The 16,923-nt window shown below is 29.6% G+C and overlaps 1 protein-coding gene and 1 pseudogene across 2 annotated transcripts; one reads left to right on the forward strand and one right to left on the reverse strand.

Moving 5' to 3' along the window:
* Nucleotides 1-4,794: 4,794 nt before the first annotated feature.
* On the forward strand, nt 4,795-13,230 carry LOC132737836 (uncharacterized). Of its 2 annotated transcripts, none has more exons than XR_009626788.1 (4): nt 4,795-5,589; nt 11,692-11,772; nt 12,375-12,479; nt 12,999-13,230. XR_009626788.1 is itself a non-coding variant. In XM_060725191.1 (4 exons), exons 1-4 carry the CDS (start codon nt 6,080-6,082, stop codon nt 13,085-13,087), a joined length of 393 nt encoding a protein of 130 aa, XP_060581174.1. In that variant the 5' UTR covers nt 5,687-6,079; the 3' UTR covers nt 13,088-13,230. The 2 variants fall into 2 exon arrangements, 1 of the variants encoding a protein (XP_060581174.1); XM_060725191.1 differs by lacking the exon at nt 4,795-5,589 and adding an exon at nt 5,687-6,197.
* A 1,029-nt stretch (nt 13,231-14,259) lies between these two features.
* LOC132737835 (uncharacterized) lies at nt 14,260-15,391 on the reverse strand (annotated as a pseudogene).
* Between the last annotated feature and the right edge of the window lie 1,532 nt (nt 15,392-16,923).

The following is a 16,923-nucleotide window of genomic DNA, read 5'->3' on the forward strand; positions in this document are numbered from 1 at the left end:
TAGCAAAGTACGTGAATTTAATTTAAACAATCCACCTGATGGTGTAAATGAAATATTTCAAGATTTTATTATTATCCCAGAGAAACCTTGAACCTGTTTAAATCGTAATGATCTTCTTATTATTCCAGTCAGATACGTAAATATAGGATATACACTATAAATAGATACAATACTACATGCGTTATAAAGAGTGTCTATTAAAATACTTTTCAAAACTCAAAACGTACATCAGTTTTAGATAGTATTGTAGAAATAATCTAATAACAATAAACTATTAAAGTAGCTAATTTGTGTGTGATGTAATCATGCAGGCAGTTTGTTATTATCTTGACTTTGGATCTACTCAAGTGTCAGAATATTAGTTAAGTTCTTCAGACAGTGACAATTCTTCTCTCTGACAATAAGGTAATGCTTTCTCCATAAGTAACCTTAGTCTTTCTATTTTATAATGAAAACTCAACAACTCAACAAACATGTATTCTCTTCATTCGTTGTTTATTCAAAGAGCTTACATCTTACCGCAACATTTTTGTATCTTTATTTTGAAAATATTTTTACTGGAGATAACTTTTCCAGCACCGTGTCCAACAAAATTTATAAGCATAACAAATAGTTGACTTACATTTCGAATCATTTTAGCAACAGCTTGGAATCACGGGTACAGTTCAAATTAACGTGATCAAATGTATTATCAATTGAACGTTGACAATGTGTAAAATTACGATTGTTATCATGTTTTAATTATTTATCCTTTTTGACGCGCATTGCATTGTCTAACATCGTCACACGAGCATCGTGCGAGTCATCTAGCATCTGAGTGATTAAGGTCATTGACTGTGAATCACTTGACCCTCACAGCAGAGGTGATGAATCTCGTCAGGGACTATGGATTATATCATATGAGAAAGCTATCTAGCTACGTACGGAACATCGGTGGGTCTACGAAGGTGTCCGTTTGTGCCTGAAATAGGAGGCATCTGAGATCTTTCTCCACGAGTAAAGCTAAAAGTCGCCATATGAAAATCAAACTGTAGAGTTCAATTATAAAATTAGAATATTTTGCGAAAATGAACAAGATATGAACAAAGTAATTTATTGACCTACATATAAAATAATCTATAAAGGCTAAGTATTTTAACAGATATATCGAGTTATTGTATTTTTGTTTTGTTCAAAATTACTTCTGATGGAATTTGTATAGTCAAAAGATAATAAATTATTTTTTGTAGGTTATTTGATTATCAATTTCGTAAACCACCTAACCCTTTATTTCATTAGCAATAGTCGTTCATATTGCCTATGACCATAAGATTATTTCTTATTCTTAAAACATCTAGTCTTCAAACGCAGCAAATTACCAGCAGCTTTTACTGTCTGTCGTTGTTCGGCTAATGACAATACATGTACTTCTAAAGCAGTGCCGTTTGCATTGTTCATTTTATAAGGAGATCTTGATAGGAGTAAAACTGATTTCGATATCATTGCATACGATTTATACTATTTATACTATTTGACTCAAATATGCAGTCGAATGTTGAATTATTGAAAAGTCATTCTTACTGTTAACATGCTTACTGTCGTCTACATGTAATCATTTTTTTTATTTACTGTCCAGCAAAACTCCTATCAATATCTTTGGTGGACTATTTAATTAACCCGTATTTGCTTCACGCCAACATAGTTTAAAGTACGTTTATCTCGGTTTGTCATAGAAACACAATGAGGCGAACTATACATCTTGGGGCGTATAACATCTGTTTTTTAAAATAATGGTGAATTCTTTTCTTTTCTTTTCGAACAATACAATCATACTCATCAAAAGCAACCTTATCAACTCGAAACTTTCGTCCAACTCCGCTATCCAAGGATTTAACATTAACAGGAATTCCATCAGATTTGTAACATCTCTTCCCTGCAACTCGTCTGCAAGATGAATTTCCATCTCTTTCATATTCATAGAACCTGAAATGGGCTTCGTCAACGAGGACTTTCTAGTGAGTGATAACTGGCTTTACTTTTGCTCAAAAGCAAAGATGCTAAGACGTATTGTTACCGCTCCTTGTCATTTCCCAAATTGTACTATAAGCCCTACTTATCGCGTATTCTGATGAAAGAAAACGCCAGTGTAGTTTACAGACTGTCACGATTAATATCTATGATAAATTGTTGTTCAATAAATGTTTCGTCTTGTAAAAAGATGTTCATTATTCATTGCTATGGCAGGAAAGTATAATGAATAAATATTTTAATTTTATATTTATCAAGACATATATTTCATTGCTTTTACTTAAGAACGCAAATATATTTTTGCATGCGCTTAATTCAATTAAGCAATGTGATTCTTCAGTCTGCCCAGGAATGATGCGTAGTTTGAACTGTGCTCTGGTAAATTCAATGTGGCCTACTGCCGTGATCCGGAGTGAAAAAAACTACCACCATTTGCTTTCAAAAGAAAATCGTTAAATCATGTTTCAAATCTTACGCCTTCTAGTATGCTTATATATATTATTTGATATATAAACGAATATATCTAGTGTCGATGGTTATTGAGTTGAAAAGGAGAATAATGTCGATGATTATTGAGTTAAAAAAAAGCAGAAATTCTCTCAGTTTGAGTTTTACTTTTACAATGTAATACTATAGCTGAATCGCCTGAAGTGTAACGATGCTTGTTGGTGAAACACTTGCAAGTTTAACAAACGAAAATCGGCAATTTCTTTTGCTTTTCTTGACATTTCTTTTGATAAACGTTCGATATGCATTCTGAGAACCATCACTGAAAAAGTACATAGATTGGAGTAGATCTTTTGTAAACAACATTTTGAATTTATTTTGAGTAAATATTTCCTATTATGTTAATACACCTTCTTACTGCCTTCACTAATAACAATCTATATCTGTATGACATGAGAAATGATAGGAAATTGATCACCCATACTCTTTTAGCACCCATTGAGCGACTCTTAGTAAAATGATAACACTAAAATTAGTCGTTCGCGAGGAGATAAAAATATTATTAAGTTACCTCTAGAGTAAAGCTTTATTGTCTTTTTCGTGTATTGTACTGATTTAATACAAGTTAATCAATAAATGCAAACAATCATGAATTGCGATACTTTTGAAATTTCACAATAAATATAATTTAATTGCATAATAGGTCTGTGTTATTTTTCTCTTCTCCGAATGGTATTCCCTCCACTCATTTGCTTCAATGACTCTTTAAATTTATCTATATCCTCTAAAGAAATGAAATTACGCATATTGAAAGCTGAACGGATCATCAAAGAGGCACGAAGTCAGTTGAATAAAATGAATCTAGATTAATAATAGCTGTCATGTGTTGCGGTTCATATCGGAATATCCGTCCAGATGGGAATCGCCAATTGGGTGGTAATTTTGTGCGACTATTAGCAGGTCTAACATTTTAACAACAGAAACTTTTGTCTGCAATTTTAACATGAGTTGTTATGGGTTTATTGATAAGAATGTAAACACACTGGTGGGTCAGACGAGGCTTTTGAAGTAATTCATTAAAATAGTAGATTGACCTCCCAATAAATCAAGTAACAGACTTTGTTCATTTTGACTACTATTTTGTATGTGCCAAAGAAAATACCACATGAACTTGGATATTATAGACCTGTTAATTTTTGATATTATCGTTAATATTAAGAATTTCAAGTTCCTGTGGAAAAAATTAATATTCTTATCTCTGGCATGCCTACCAAAGTTCATGATGAACAATGTCTTTCGTCTGCCCATTCATAAATGATATACAATTCTGGTAAAAACCAATTAACCATTGAAAAGTTTATAAGAATACTAGTATCTGGTCACCAGATGTCTACTATAGTTCATCTTCACTTGCTGCATTTCTGGCTTGGACGCCCTTCGATGCTTTGCAACAATGCTTTTCTTGTTATTTATTAAAATGCATTTTGAATTATCATGACAACGTGATATGTTGTTATTTTTTGTATATCTATTGACATGGCGATGCACTAAGTTACATGTAAGTTCTGTTAAGAAAATCATTTACTGTTTCTTGAATATTACTAAACGCTGAATTTACTCACTTACATATTTAGGTTGCTAGAACTTAGGAATATATTTATTTACCCATTCCATTTATTATTATCAATTCATAAATAATCTATTTATTTGTTTCTTTGTTTATCTTTTTTTATTTATTTATCATTTTGTAATTTTATTTTATTAAAAGCGTTGGTTTTAGCATTTTAATACCTTCCGTATGAATGTAAATGGACTTATTTAAGTTAAACATAAAACACTTCTCACTTAAACAAATCTGTGCTGATGTCTTTGCTATAGCGAACATTTATCCATAACTTATGAGTGAACGTTATGAACACGAAGTCTAATCGTATCATTGTTTATTAGCTATATAACAAAAAGTAGACCTCAAGCGTTCAATAACTATTAAATAAATTTGAAACAATAAACGTCATAAAGCGTGCCCCATATAATAAGCCAAAGTACTAAGGTATTTAATTTATCTAAAGATTTATGAACATTACACTACTTTAATGACATTCCTATTCAGGTCAAGTTACAACAAATAATAATTTGTGTCTTTATCAATGAGACCACGGTATTTCTTTTGATAATATGTTTGGCAAATCAATTCTGATATATCATATATTGATGTGTTGTTTGTAAGTTATTATTTCTTTGCGTTATTTTCTGAAAAGGAATTTACAAATTACATGCGATTTTTGTAGAATGGATAAAATCATTTTTATTCAGAAAAATGATCCTTTTCATTCACTCATTAACTGAAATAGAATTACAAAAATACAAGTAATGTTTTATCTTTAAGATTAGTTTTTGTTTAGAAGAATAATTAAATGACATTTTATACTGTTCGCATTTTTACTAATAGTTTGATTTAATTCAAAAAAAAGGAAATTTACTCCGTTTTGTAGACGTGATAACAAATGTGACAGTCAAATTTACAATGTAAAAGGGAGATTATACTCACGTAATAGAACATCAAACCTCAACAATTATTTGTTTTAGTGAAGTTAAGTATTTTAATAACCATTATTTACAAGTGTTTATTTAATCAATATTGTGTGATCACGTGTTTGGACACGACAAGACAAGCTTTTAAAAAAGCTATACTAAGTTCTAAAACACATAAAACTTTATATTCTTATATATTATCAACTGAGGCAACTTAAAGCGGAATAATGTGCAAATGATGATTAAGAAATTTACTTACAATTTATTCAAAAATCGATTTTTATGCGATTCTTACCCATTTTGAGTACGGTTTTAATTTGGAAAAAAGTACTTTACGAATGATATAAAATTTTGCACACAAGTTATTTGTTCAGATCTACATCGAACACATGATACATATTTCTTGGATAAAAATGAACGCGACACATAATTATGAAGTAATGCTTCCGGGTAACGAAAAGACAATGTTTGATCTTCTTTGTTTTCAACGATAGATTTGGACGGGGAAAAACAAGAAATGATGGCCTCACGCGTTGATCAAGAGAAACTAGTTCACTTCTTTTGGATGGCAAGATAATGATTCCGCAAATCAGTACTTTCGAAGTAAGTGCAGCAGTGCAGATCAATGCAAAGTTTTTCATTCAAAGTAGATCTTATAATTATGTTTCTTTTGGGGGGATATATATTGAAATGTGTCAAAAGTGAAATATTTTAGGCCTTGGCACATGTTTACAATTTCAAGATATTTAAACGCTACTTATTTATTAAAATTTTAACTTCTCGTTTCATTGAACTTGTAAGTAAAAGCGAATAAGGTTGAGAAAAGAGGCATATAAAATTACGATTCTGCGGTTAAAGAAGATAATTTCAAATTGAATCTTTCGCCGCGTGATTGCTTTATTGTAATGTTACCCGAGTCTTTAGATTTTCAGTCGGTATTAATGAACTTTTAAGAAACCACTCCCAACGAAGAACTAACTATATGTATATACATTAACAATGTCAAGTAGACTAGTGCTCGAGGATATTGCTTTTAATAATATATTTAATTATGTGCGTTATGTGACTTAAAGAATCAATAAATGATTGACGTATGATTTTCTTTTTTGGTACAGCTGAATTAAAGCTTATAAATTTGCGTCATTTTGAGGATTTGATGCCATTAAAGTTTGAGGTTTTTCCACAAGATGTTCGACTACATTTCTTTTTCTGTAAGTCTGAAATAAGTATACATTTGTTTCCATATATGATAAATAAATAATTGAACAACACAAGAAAAGCATTGTCTTTTATATAAACATTTATTGGTTTTTGGTAATAATTCCTGATATTATTCATGTTATATGCAGAATTATTTACATTGATTTGAACATAATTTAATATTCTTAAAGAAAACAAAGCAACACCAGGGGTCAAAACCATCAGCTAAGAGATGCCTTACTCCAGTAATTCTTACAATCACGCAGGGTTAAACAGTGGCTGAATTTCTGATCCCTCAACCCGTAAAAGCAACCCTTTGCCACAAGGGGCCTTACAATTAGTATGTTACAAAGTTTTGTACCCTTTTGAAAACAATTTTTGTTTTTTTTTCAAAAAAATCGAAAAAAGCCCCTTTCCAAAATTAATGAAAATTTTTAAAGATTTTAAAAAAAATTTTTTTTTTTTTATAGTTTTTTTTCCCGAAAACCCAAAAAAAAATTTTTGGGCCCTTTTAAATGAAAATTTTTTATTTTGGAAATGAATGGTTTTTTGATTGCAAAGTGTTTTTAAAAAATTTTTTGAATACATTTGTTTTTTTAAATTTTGATCCCAAACCTATCGCTTTTAATTTTTAAAACCAAAAAGGGGGATTGCTTAAAATTTCCCTTTTTAATAAAAAGGGTTCTTTAAAACAATGTAGGAAAATCTTTGTTTAAAAAAAAAACCCCCAAAAAATATTTTTTTTTATTTTTTTCAAATTCCTTTCTGATTCCAAATTTGTTTCAGGGGAAAACATTTTTTGTTATTTTTTTTTCCTTTTAAAAGGATTTGGTAAGGGGAAAAAATTTATACAAAAAAAATGCATTTTTTTTGCCTTTAAAATGAAAAACCAAAAAAAACCTTTTTTAAAAAAAATTTTTGGGGGCACCGAATAAAGTTGTTTTAAAAAAACTTTTTTAAAATTTTAAAAAAAATGAAAAACCCTGATTTTTGGCTTGGGGAAATTTCCTTTTAAAAAATTGGTTTTAAAAATTTGTTTTGTAAATTTTTTCCAACTAAAATAAAAAAAAAAAAGAAATATTTTAAAAAAAACCCCCAAAGAAAAAATTTTTGAAAAAGGTAACCAAAGTTTTAAAAAAAAAAAAAAAAAAAAAAAGGAAAAAAAAAAAAAAAGTATACATTTGAAATTTTTTAAAAAAACCAGAAAAAAGGGGGGGAAAAAAAAATTTTAATAAAAAAAAAAAAAAAAAAAAAAACAAAAAAAAATTTTTTTTAAACCCCCAAAGTTTTTAAAAAAACCCCAAAATTTTAATAAAAATAGAAAGAAAAGAATAAAAAACCCAAACCAAAAATCTTGCAAAAATTTAAAAAATATTTTAAAATTTTTTAACCAAAAAAAGGAAAATAAAAAATAATTTTTTGGGGCCAAAAAATATTTTTTAGGAAAAACAAACAAAATTTTAATTTTTTAAAAATACAAAAGGCCAAAAGGTTTTTTTTTAAATTTTTAAAAATTAAAGTTTTTAAAAAAAATAAGAAAATTTTTTTAAATTAAAAAAAAAAATTTGCTTTTAAATAATCTAAAATTTTTGAAAAAACACAAATTTTTTTAATAAAAATTTTAAAAAAATCAAAGAAAATTTTTATAATTAAAAACAAAAATAGAAAAATTAAAAAAAAAAAGGGGGGAAAAAAAGGTTTTTAAAAAAAGGGAAAAAGGAACCTGCATTTAAAAGAAAACAAAATAATTCTTAGATTAGTACTACTTTTCTGCAGACGTTTTTCCTTACACTGCTGAAAAATACAGTTTATTCATGGATCCAAGAAGCCTTTTGGGCATAGAAAGAGTGATTTTAGATGATAAAGATTATATTTATAAGACTTCTAACTAAATATAAAGGCATTTTGCATTGATATGAAAATAAAATAATTCTTTGAATAGTGCTACCTCATCTGCAGCTTGGTTTTTATACACTCTCGTCATCTGTATTTTATCCATGAATCCCAGATGCATTTTTGGCTCACAAATGTGCATATGGTTTAGATCCTATATACAGGAATTCCAACTGAATGTAAAGGCATCTTGTATTAAGATGAAAATAAAATACTTCTTGAAAAAGTGCTACTTGATCTACAGTTTGTTTTAAATTTTTGACAACTGTATTTTATTCTTGAATCCCATATGACTTTTGAGCTCAGAATTCCTGCAATAGTGCTTCTTGATATGCAGAAAGCCTTATACACTGTTGACAACTGTATTTTTGCATTAAACCCCAGAAGCCTTTTGGGCATAGAAAAGATGTATTTAGATCGTTAAGATCGTACTTAGTTTAAGGACTTTCAACTAAATTAGACTTTAAAAGAAGACATCTTGCAATTACATAAACACAAAATAACTTGGAATAGTGCTTCTTGAACTGTAGAAAGGTTTTTAAACTGTTGACAGGAATATTTTGAGCATGACTCCAAGTAGCCTTACAGGCATAGAAAAATATGCATTTAGATGGCCAGGATTCTATTTATAGGACTTCCAACTAAATGTAAATGCATCTTGCATTTAAATGGAAAACAAAATACTTCTTGGAAGTTTTGTTACTTGATGTACAGCTTGTATTTATACACTGTTGACAATTGTGTTTTATTTTATGAATACCAGAAGCCTTATGGGCTCATTAATAATGCATTTAATGGTTAGGATTCTATTTATAGGACTTCCAAGTAACCTAAAAGGCCTCTTGCATTTAAATTAAAGCAGAATGATACCTGGAATAATGCTACTTGATATGCAGAAGGTTTTTTACAATGTTGACAACTGTAATTTTTTCATGAATCGCAAAAGCCTTTTGGGCATAGAAAAGAAGCAGTTAGATGGTTAAGATCCTACTTTAAGGACTTTCAACTAAATTTAACAACATCTTGCTATTACATAAAGACAAAATACTTCTTAGAATAGTGCTTCTTAAACTGTAGAAGGATTTTTAAGCTGTTGACAGGTAGATCACAGCATAGACAAAACGCATTTAGATGGTTAAGATTCTGCTCAGAAAACGTGCTTTTAGATGGTGTAGATGCTACATAAAGGATTTCCAACTATACTTTAAGGCACCTGCATTTAATAGAAAACAAAAATAATACTTAGAATTGTGTTACTTGATCTGAAAAAGATTTTTCACACACTGTTGACAGTTGTATTTTATTCATTAAATCAAAAAAAGCCCGTTTTGACATAGGAAATAGTGCTTTTATGATGAATAATATCCAATTTTTATTGGGACATCAGCTAAACGAAAAAGAAAATTAAGAAATAAAATTAAGGGCAAAAAGGGAAGATACTTACTTTGCTTTTAGATGGTTTTATCCCATATTATAGAACTTCCAATTAAACCTAAAGGCATTGCATTAAAAAAGGAAATAAATTGAATTCTTGGAAAAAAGTGCTACATGTTCGCAGAATGAATGCTTTTTACGCTGTTGAACAAACTGATTTTATTCATGAATCCCAGTAGTATTTGGCATAAGAAAAGGTGCATTTGGATGGTTTAGATCGTACATATAAGTCTTCCAGCTAACCTTAAAGGCATCTTGCATTTAAATTGCATTTTTATACACTATTGACAACTGTATTTCATTCATGAATCCTAGAAGACTTTTGGGCCTATAAAAGGTGCTTTTCGATGATGAAGATTCTATTTATAGGACTTCCAACTTAACGTAAATCCCAGAAGCCTTGAAAAGGTGCTCTTTCTATAGGATTATTATATAGATTCTATTTATAGTACGTCCAATTAAACTTAAAGGCATCTTGCATCAAAATGAAAAACAAAATACGTCTAAGAATAGTGCTTTTTGATCTACAGCTTGTTTTTACACTATTGACAATTGTATTTTATTCATAAATCCCAGAGGCCGTTTGGGCTTAGAAAATTTGCATTTAGATTGTAAAGATTCTATTTAAAGGATTTTCAACTAAACGAAAATCCCAGAAGCCTTTTGGGTCAAGAAAATGTGCTTTTAGATTGTTAAGGTTCTTTTTATAGGATATCCAACTAAACTTAAAGGTATCTTGCATTTACAGAAAAAACAAAATACTTCTTAGAATACTGCTGCTTGATCTACAGCTTGTTCCTTTTTTACAATGTTGACAACTGTATTCTATTCATGAATCTCATATGCCTTTTGGGTATAGAAAATGTGTATTTAGATGGTTAAGATCCTATTTACATGACTTCCAGATAAACTTAAGAAGGCATCTTACATTTAAATGAAACCAAAATAAATCTTGGAATAGTGCTTCTTGATCTGCAGATTTATTTTCTTCATCTTCACATTTTATTCATAACCCCAGAAACCTATTGGGCCTAGAAAAGGTGCTTTTACTTGATTATGTGTTATTTATAGGACGTCCAACTAAACTTAAAGGCATCTTGCATTTACCTGAAAACAAACTTATTCTTTGAAAAGTGTTTTATTATCTACAAAAGGTTTTTATTACACTGTCGACAACTGTATTTCATTAATGAATCCTAGAAGCATATTTGGCATTGAAAAGATGCACTTAGAATGGTTAAGATTCTATTTATATGACTTCAAACTAAACTTAAAGGCATCTTGCAATTAAATGAAAACAAAATGCTTCTTGGATAAGTGCTTCTTGATCTGCAGAAGGTTTTTTATACTGTTGCCAACTGTATAATATTCATGACTCTCAGACGCCTTTTGAGCATAGAAAATATTTCTATTATTTATAAACCGATTTTATTATTGTTTAAAACCAGTATACGTACAAACAAATTTACCTTAACCGTATAAGAGTATATCTTCTTAGTCGTCTTGTGGCAAAATCTTGGTAACGTGGCATGAACCAAAAAAGAACTCAAAAAGGAACTTTAAATGAAATAGTAATGTTCTTTTGATTACAAATGTCCCCGCCTTGGTGGTCTCTTAGTATTAAAATGGTAATTAATTTATAATTATTTTTTGGACAAGTTTTAAAGAATGGGGCTCTTTTTAATTTAAAAATTTTTTTTTATACTAAAACAAATTTGCATTTGGGGTTGCCCCGCCGTTTTGGGGTGCTTTTTTTTCCTTTGGTAGCTAAAATTAAAAATCTTATTATTATTATGTTTTAAAAATTTAATATCATTTTATTTTTATTTAGTATGAGAATTTGACATTAAATTTTTTTTCCAAAAATAAACCTTTGTTTTATTTGGAAAAGTCACACTTTACTGTCATTTGACTTTTTCATTTCTTTTGAATTGATGACTGCATTTCTGGTGGAACTCTTTTCAACGATATTGTTTTAAAGCGCGTCTTTCTTGAATAAATGTTACATGGATAAACTTTAATTTTTTAAAAGATGTGTTACAGGAATAACATGCATAGTGGAACATTTACACTTTTTACCTTTTAAATGATGATGTATGCATGTATATGCGCAACAAAATAATAAAATGAAGATTATGTTTAATTGTCTGTACGGTTAACACAATTTCTATATTCCAGTTTCACTAGATGCTGGTCGCCCAGCGATTGGCCAGAACGCGCTTAGTGGACAAGTCTTCAGCAGGCCTAACATAAGGACCGGTAATAGCACTTATTTTTTCTAGATGATTTTAATCCTATAAAGAAGACTTCAAACTAAACTTGAACTTATTTTAAGAGAATCTATCGGCTTCATTTTATTCGGATTTTATAGATCATATTTTGGGATAAATAAAACAGACAATTTATTTCCTTTAGTTGTTGTAAATCAATTAGAATTTAAATAACATATAGTTTAGCTGTTGATGTAGAACTGTAGAACAAAATAAAATTTACTTCCGGTATGACTGTACGTCAAAGGGACAGTAACTAGTTTGAATTAAATCAAAATTGAATTTATCTCACCTCCCTTTACTGAATACATGTTCTACAACCAAATAAGTCATGCCAAGTCATGTTCTTCCATAAACATTTAAAATGCAAAGAAAAATGTCATTAATTATAAAAGCGTTGGAATATCTAAATAATGTCGATTAGACTATACTTTGTTTGCGTTTCATAAACAACTTTCAATTTTAGATCTACCATTTCAGAAATGACATGTCTCTTCTTTTTTTTCTTTTTTTTTTTGGTAAAAATTTAATTTTCGGTAGAGAAGGACATTGCTTCATCACATCTCACCTATCAATCAACATTGTTTTCAGAGAGATATATAAGTATTTTGCCAACTAACACAACTACCACAATCTATTATGATGCAATGGGAACTGTGTGTCTTCATAAAGCCCAGCACAAGATTGTTACGTCCGGTATGATGCAATTTTCTGATTTGGCGATGTTATTGATAATTTTTCAAGAAGTTAATCTCTCTTATTTCTTTTTGATTTTAAAATTGTTTTATTTATATGCAAACTAGAAAAATATTCCCTAACATTTAAGCCAGAAACTGTACATGATTCAATTCTTCCAAATCATCGTCGCAATTATTTTGAAACAACGTGCGCTTTAGCAAAGAATTTGTGCGGAAACTTCGATCATTAAATTTGCATGAAATCGAGATATTGGAAATGCATTTGAAACTAAATACGTATTATTAAGTGAAATATGTGTAACTATTGTTATGTTAATAATTATATGCTCTTGTTAGTTTTTTGCCATAACAGACATACATCTTAATTACTAGCATTTTGGAATATCTGACGAGCTTTTTCTTTTCAGAAGATACGTTTTTTAAGTTACATTTCGTTAACACTATCAAAGAATAAGCTCTAATAGTTTTAATCATCCTAATGAACATTCTTTACGAGACTTAATCTTTATTTTTTCAGGTCAGACATTAAGCCAACAGATAGAATATGACGTATATTATTATGGATCACTTATGCAGTTTGAGCATTTGAGGGAAATGTCGGTATAATAGTTGAATGATATTTTAAATGAAATATTTGTACCAGTAAAATATCAAAATATTCATGGTTTACCTTATTTTATAAAGTGTAATTCTATTTAATGATCGGTGTTTGTACAATAATTATAATAATGTAATTTTAGCTACATATATTGTCACGAGTCTTAAATCTTGGTTCCAAAAAAAAAAAAAAAATAGTTTGAACTTAAAAATTGTTAATTATGCAAATGTAACTATATAGTAAATAACAGCACTCTTTATAGATTTGTATGACTAACTTTTATTCAACCTTCGGGGTTTCAAAACTATTCTATTAAAACAATAGCAGACTCAATTACTTCTTTAATTAAAGATATTACTAGTATAGTTGACGATGCATTTCTTTTCGTTTTAAGTGTTTCTTGCTTTTAAATTTCTGATATAAGTGTATACCCGGTACAGATAACTAACGTTACGTTAATGTCTCTGGCATTTAAAAACTATGATTTTAATCCGGAACAAAAAGTTCATTTGTTAAAGCTTTTAATGTCCTTCATGACACCAGCATGGAGTTCTTAGACACGGAACTTAAAAATTCCAGTACGCCTTAACCAGTTGTCCGCTGATCGAGTTTTTAAACCATTTACAGAATAAAATGGTTTTGATGTTTTAGACATGAGCTATACTATAAATATTAGTAATTTTTTTTACCACGTAGCACCAAAAATGGAGGGCAATAAAGACGATGAAAAGATAGTTATACCTTTATTTTAATAAAAAAAGACAAATGGAAAAAAATAAATAACAAAAAATTCAATTCATATCTGAAAAAACAATAAGAAACCTGGCATTAAAATTTAAACCATTTTATTAAATACAAAATATACAAATTTTCAAACCTGTAAAAACAGCAACACTCATTTCAAAAACTTTCTTAAATAAATATTTATTTTAAATAAATTTTATATTATCGAAAAATTAAAATTGTTTAACAGCAAAATTGGGCAAAAATGTTTTGCTGAGATTATTATCATATTCATATCAATTTAAAACGGAAATAAAAACGGGTTATTAACTCGGTTAAATACACCGAATTAGCTGCTGAACCTCTCCCTTTTTTTAACTGTAACCTTTGCACCTGAAGAATAAAAATTTTAAAAAATTTGTTAAAATTAAAAAATTTTCTATGCACGATACCAGGTCCACATTCATCATACTCTTGTTTTGAAATCCACATCTGACCAAATGTCGACAAGGAAGAGAGAATTGATCCCTCCGATCCAGACAGAGTACTTCCGCTCTGGTGGAGCAATGACCTTCACCTTCATCGCGCTTGGAACAAGATTGTCGAGCTCATGTTTTCATTCTGTCTGCGATTGCCAGGAAACATAGTTGTGCCAGTGAGCCTGACAATACAACATTTTGCAAACAAGTCCTTTTCGTATGTCTATATCGGATTTCATTACAGAATTATAAAGTAGTTCGTGAGCACCGACGTTTTCCATTCCAATGAAGGAAGGTTGAAATAATGTTTCAAAACACATCGGAAATCTCTTTCATTTCCTATAGTGATAACCTGTCCGTCTGGAAGTTCATAACTTTTTTCAGCGATTGACGAGCTGGCAGCTGAATCCATCTCTGCTTCAAATTCTAGAGCAGCGTAAACACATTTTCTCCTTTATGTCGCGAACTATTTCTTATCTCAGAAGAACTCGTAAAGTTGTATCCACGCTCATGAAGAATACGTGCCAAATATTTTGTCAAATCTCTACCTGCTAAATCCATCCGCTGAATTGCATGAGGCAATGCATACCCTTCATAAATCGGAACAACATGAGAAACACCATCCCGGAGTCAAATACAACACCAGTTGTACGCCCGGCGGCATACAGAGACAGAACAGCTTGTATCGGAAACGTAAAAAGGCTGGAGCATTGAAGGTTTCAAAACATAATCTGTGTCATTTTTTCTCTGTTTGCCTTAGGATTCATCGGAGCTTCTGTTAAAAGGACAGGGTGTTCTTCTGGTGCAACACGGAGCCTCATTATAAAATGTATGATGCCATATTTTCTCCATATCGTCCCAGTTTGTAACAATGCCCATGTTCCACGGGATATCTAAGCGACAGGATACCTCGTTTACTTTGAGCCTCGTCACCAATATATGTATCTTTCCCGCCCATCCCCGCCATAACAATGTCATATCTTGGCCGTCCTGTCAGAGCTGGGAATACAGCCCCTTGGTGCATCATCGCCGGCAAATCCTGCCTTACACATACCCGAACCGTTGTCAATAACGACAGCAGATATGTCTTCTTCGTACGAATAACTCATTTTATCTAAAACACACAAACATTAAATATAAACATGGTATTTTAAACATTTTGCCTAGACACTAGATACAGTATATCTTTATTCTATGTGTTTTTTCATGGTTATTATAAATTTGATATTTTCATTTATAGTTGTATATAATGACGAAGTTTTTTTATAATTATGTTAAGATAATGATGGGAAAAATATAAAGAAAAACCCAAAAAAAATTTTTAAAAAATTCTAAAAACAGAAAATGGAAAGCAAAATTTTGGGGTTCTTTCAAAAACTTTAAAATATATATTTGGAACAAAAAATTTATTCTTATTTTCGTTAAAATTTCAGAAAAAAATTTTTTTTAAAATTTTTTCCAGGAAAAATTTCTTGACGTTCCAATATCATTAAAGTTAAAAAAAGCCCAAAAAATAAATGCATTTTAAATTTTTTAAAAAGGGTAATTAAAATTTTAACTTTAAATTATTTTTAAATTTTTTTTCTTAAAACCCGAAAAAAATGTAAATTTGAAAATACTTTTTTGAAGGAAAGTATACAAATATTTTGCTTCCCCTTAAAAATACAATACTTTAAAACTGTATTTATTGCCAGTATCAACGAGATAAGTATAATCTATTTAACCAATGAGTAACTTACTTGAAACTATAAAAGTACACTTAAAATAAAAAACTTTTGAGAAAAAAAGAATTTAAGGCATTTCTTGGGCCTGTAAACTTGTCTGTATTAGCGGTAAAAATGAAGATTTTGGAGTAGACAAAGGTGTTGTATGATTGACTTAACAGTCGATCTCATTGTATACAATAGTCTGATTTACTGGCCTGTCAATTATGAAAAACATTAAAGCACTCATTTAAATATTCGATTCAATTTCGGTTCTGTCCGTATAGATTACGAGAATTAATTTGGAATATATGACTAATATTTTTAAAGTCACACTATCTGAATATTTATGTTCTGGTCATAACATTGGTCGGTTAAGTGATTACCTAATATATTGGAGGTATATGGTTCGACCCATTCTTTCTTTGTTTTTGAAGTATGTTCTAATGAATAGGGCTTGCAAAATAGTCTACAAAGATATGGAACAACTTAGAAACACAAGTTTGTCTGTTTTGTATCGAACTTGATGGCATTTATTGATTTTAATTTTAATTCTAAAACCATGCTTTTTAAAAACTGTATGGTCTTTGCCAAAATGAGTGCAAAACATATAAAAAAAACAACAACAATAAACAAACAAAAACAAAAAAAAACTTTAAAAAATATTAATAAGAAAATACAGACAATCGCGGACAGACAAACCTGGTAGCTTACTAGTACCCTATTGCACTATGACGGACAGTATAACTATTTCATGGAAACAAATTAAATTTAATCAAATCTTATAGCGTAAATCTCACGAAGTTTATCGATCATTTATCGAAGATTAATATATTGTGTGCATTGACCGTGTAATCTGTATGCAATTGACAGGTAAATAAAATCAAACAATAAAACTTGACATTTGTGTAAATTATACAAGTTTAATAAAGATAGTTA

Source organism: Ruditapes philippinarum, unplaced genomic scaffold (assembly GCF_026571515.1).
Source record: "Ruditapes philippinarum isolate M1 unplaced genomic scaffold, ASM2657151v2 ctg125_1_1_1_1, whole genome shotgun sequence".
Taxonomy (NCBI): domain Eukaryota; kingdom Metazoa; phylum Mollusca; class Bivalvia; order Venerida; family Veneridae; genus Ruditapes; species Ruditapes philippinarum.

What these genes read in the sequence shown, in the direction of transcription:
- LOC132737836 (XM_060725191.1), top strand. Translation starts at nt 6,080, where the DNA reads ATGATTTTCTTTTTTGGTACAGCTGAATTAAAGCTTATAAATTTGCGT. An exon ending in CAGGCCTAACATAAGGACCG is followed by an intron (nt 11,773 to 12,374) that starts GTAATAGCACTT and finishes CATTGTTTTCAG; the next exon opens with AGAGATATATAAGTATTTTG. An exon ending in GCACAAGATTGTTACGTCCG is followed by an intron (nt 12,480 to 12,998) that starts GTATGATGCAAT and finishes TTATTTTTTCAG; the next exon opens with GTCAGACATTAAGCCAACAG.